Source organism: Sphaeroforma arctica, assembly GCF_001186125.1.
Source record: "Sphaeroforma arctica JP610 unplaced genomic scaffold supercont1.6083, whole genome shotgun sequence".
Lineage (NCBI taxonomy): Eukaryota > Ichthyosporea > Ichthyophonida > Sphaeroforma > Sphaeroforma arctica.
Genome location: NW_014034475.1, coordinates 1 through 1,761, shown reverse-complemented (window position 1 = coordinate 1,761; position 1,761 = coordinate 1). Strand labels below are relative to the sequence as shown.

Genomic DNA, 1,761 nt, shown 5'->3' with positions numbered 1-1,761 from the left:
TATATATATAGGCATATATATATATACATACATACCATCAACTCCATAGCCATAAAAAAGACGGACTGTCTTGATTTCCCATTTGTGGGTTCAGAATGACAGCTGCGCCTATCACAGGCACCACATTTAGGTGGCTGAGGTGTCCAAGCAATCCGATCTCCCGATAAAATTCCTTGACGGCACCATCGTCCGCGTCTTTGATGTATTTGACTGCACACTCAATGGCATACCTATGGGATGCACAGGACATACAGCCATCAGGGACAGCGGGTGGGCGTACATACTGTAGTTGGTCTATATGTATCAGTGTAGGACAGGACTATGTTAAATAGGACTAGCTACTTGATGAGTAGGTAGGGATATCGCGATTGAATCTAAAGGACCGTGCACACAAACACATATCAGCTACACACTTGAGCACACTCCAAAACGTTCAGATACATAACTGAAATACACCACAACACAGCTGCACCGGACACAAATAAATCTCTTCATTGACGTGACACCCTTATGACATCACTAGACTTCTCACTGCCTGGGTTGTCTACAAACTAACACACAAGTGCGTATCACTAACCAAACCCTAAACCCTAAAACGCCAACAATCACAAGCGTGTGCCCACCTACATGGATACCACCAGACTCACCCTTCCACCAGCGTCACACCTCTGTAGACATCGCCAAACTTTCCGCTCCCGATCTTGTCCAGCTTTATAACCGAATCTGGCTTAATCCACACGTGATCCTGATCAGGCTGTGCTTGCTTCTGGGTGTGTCTGTACTTCTGTATCAGCTGGAGCCCTACGTCTCTGTCTGTGACCCAGTTGAAGCCTTGTTTCTTGACGCGACTCTCAATCTGCGCCACGGTTTCTTCTGTGTGTCTGTGAGGGGTGGGTGGGGTGATGGGGGCAAGGCATAGTGAGCTTCAATTCAGGGTGATTCACACATGAAGCCCAATAAATACTACTTAACATAACAAAAAAGAAACATAACACAACATAACGCAGCTACATCACCCAGCAAATGCTGCAGAAGATATTGCTCACGCATGCCTGTCAAACATCAGCGGAAGCACCACCACATTCTCAGCACAAATTAAGGGAACGCTAAAGCAGCACAAGCAAAGACAACGCCTACAACTTCTCATTACGTTCGTCTTACATTCTTACTCTCCGCCTTCTCATTTGCAGTAGATACACGTGCTTCGTCTAGCACACACAATTCAATACGCTATCAAGTAGCACAGCATCAACTTTACAACACGGCCCTGTATAAGCACCACCACAACCCCTGAGCAAGCAAAGGTAGCAGCCACAACAGCAGCCACAGATCATCTATCTCGTTCTCACTTCTTCTCATTATTAGTTTGGGACATACATGTACTTGTTAACATATACTTTGCGGCAAACTCCTGGCCACACATCAACCAAAACCATATCCCCGGATCAAGTAAAGATAACACCCACAATAACAGCTACAGACCATTCATACTGCACACATTTCTTCACAACATTCATCAGAGACACACGTGTTCATGTTAACATACACACAGTGCCATACCACTCAACAACACAGCATCATCTATACAACACACACCTGCGAAGGTACCATCACAACCCCACGCACACATAGAAACATACTACTCAACAACAAATCATCTACACAACACACACCTGCGAAGGGTACCACCACAACCTCATGCACATATAGAAACATGCCACTCAAATACAACACGCACCTGCGAAAGTACCACCACAACCC

The 1,761-nt window shown here is 45.5% G+C and overlaps 1 protein-coding gene across 1 annotated transcript; it reads right to left on the bottom strand.

Annotated features, from left to right (window-relative positions):
- Window positions 1–647: 647 nt before the first annotated feature.
- SARC_15413 (hypothetical protein) lies at window positions 648–881 on the bottom strand (the record flags this gene model as incomplete). The annotated part of the gene is made up of 1 exon (XM_014290465.1): window positions 648–881. A coding segment is annotated over one exon (234 nt), but the record flags the coding sequence as incomplete, so codon positions are not given.
- Window positions 882–1,761: the final 880 nt, after the last annotated feature.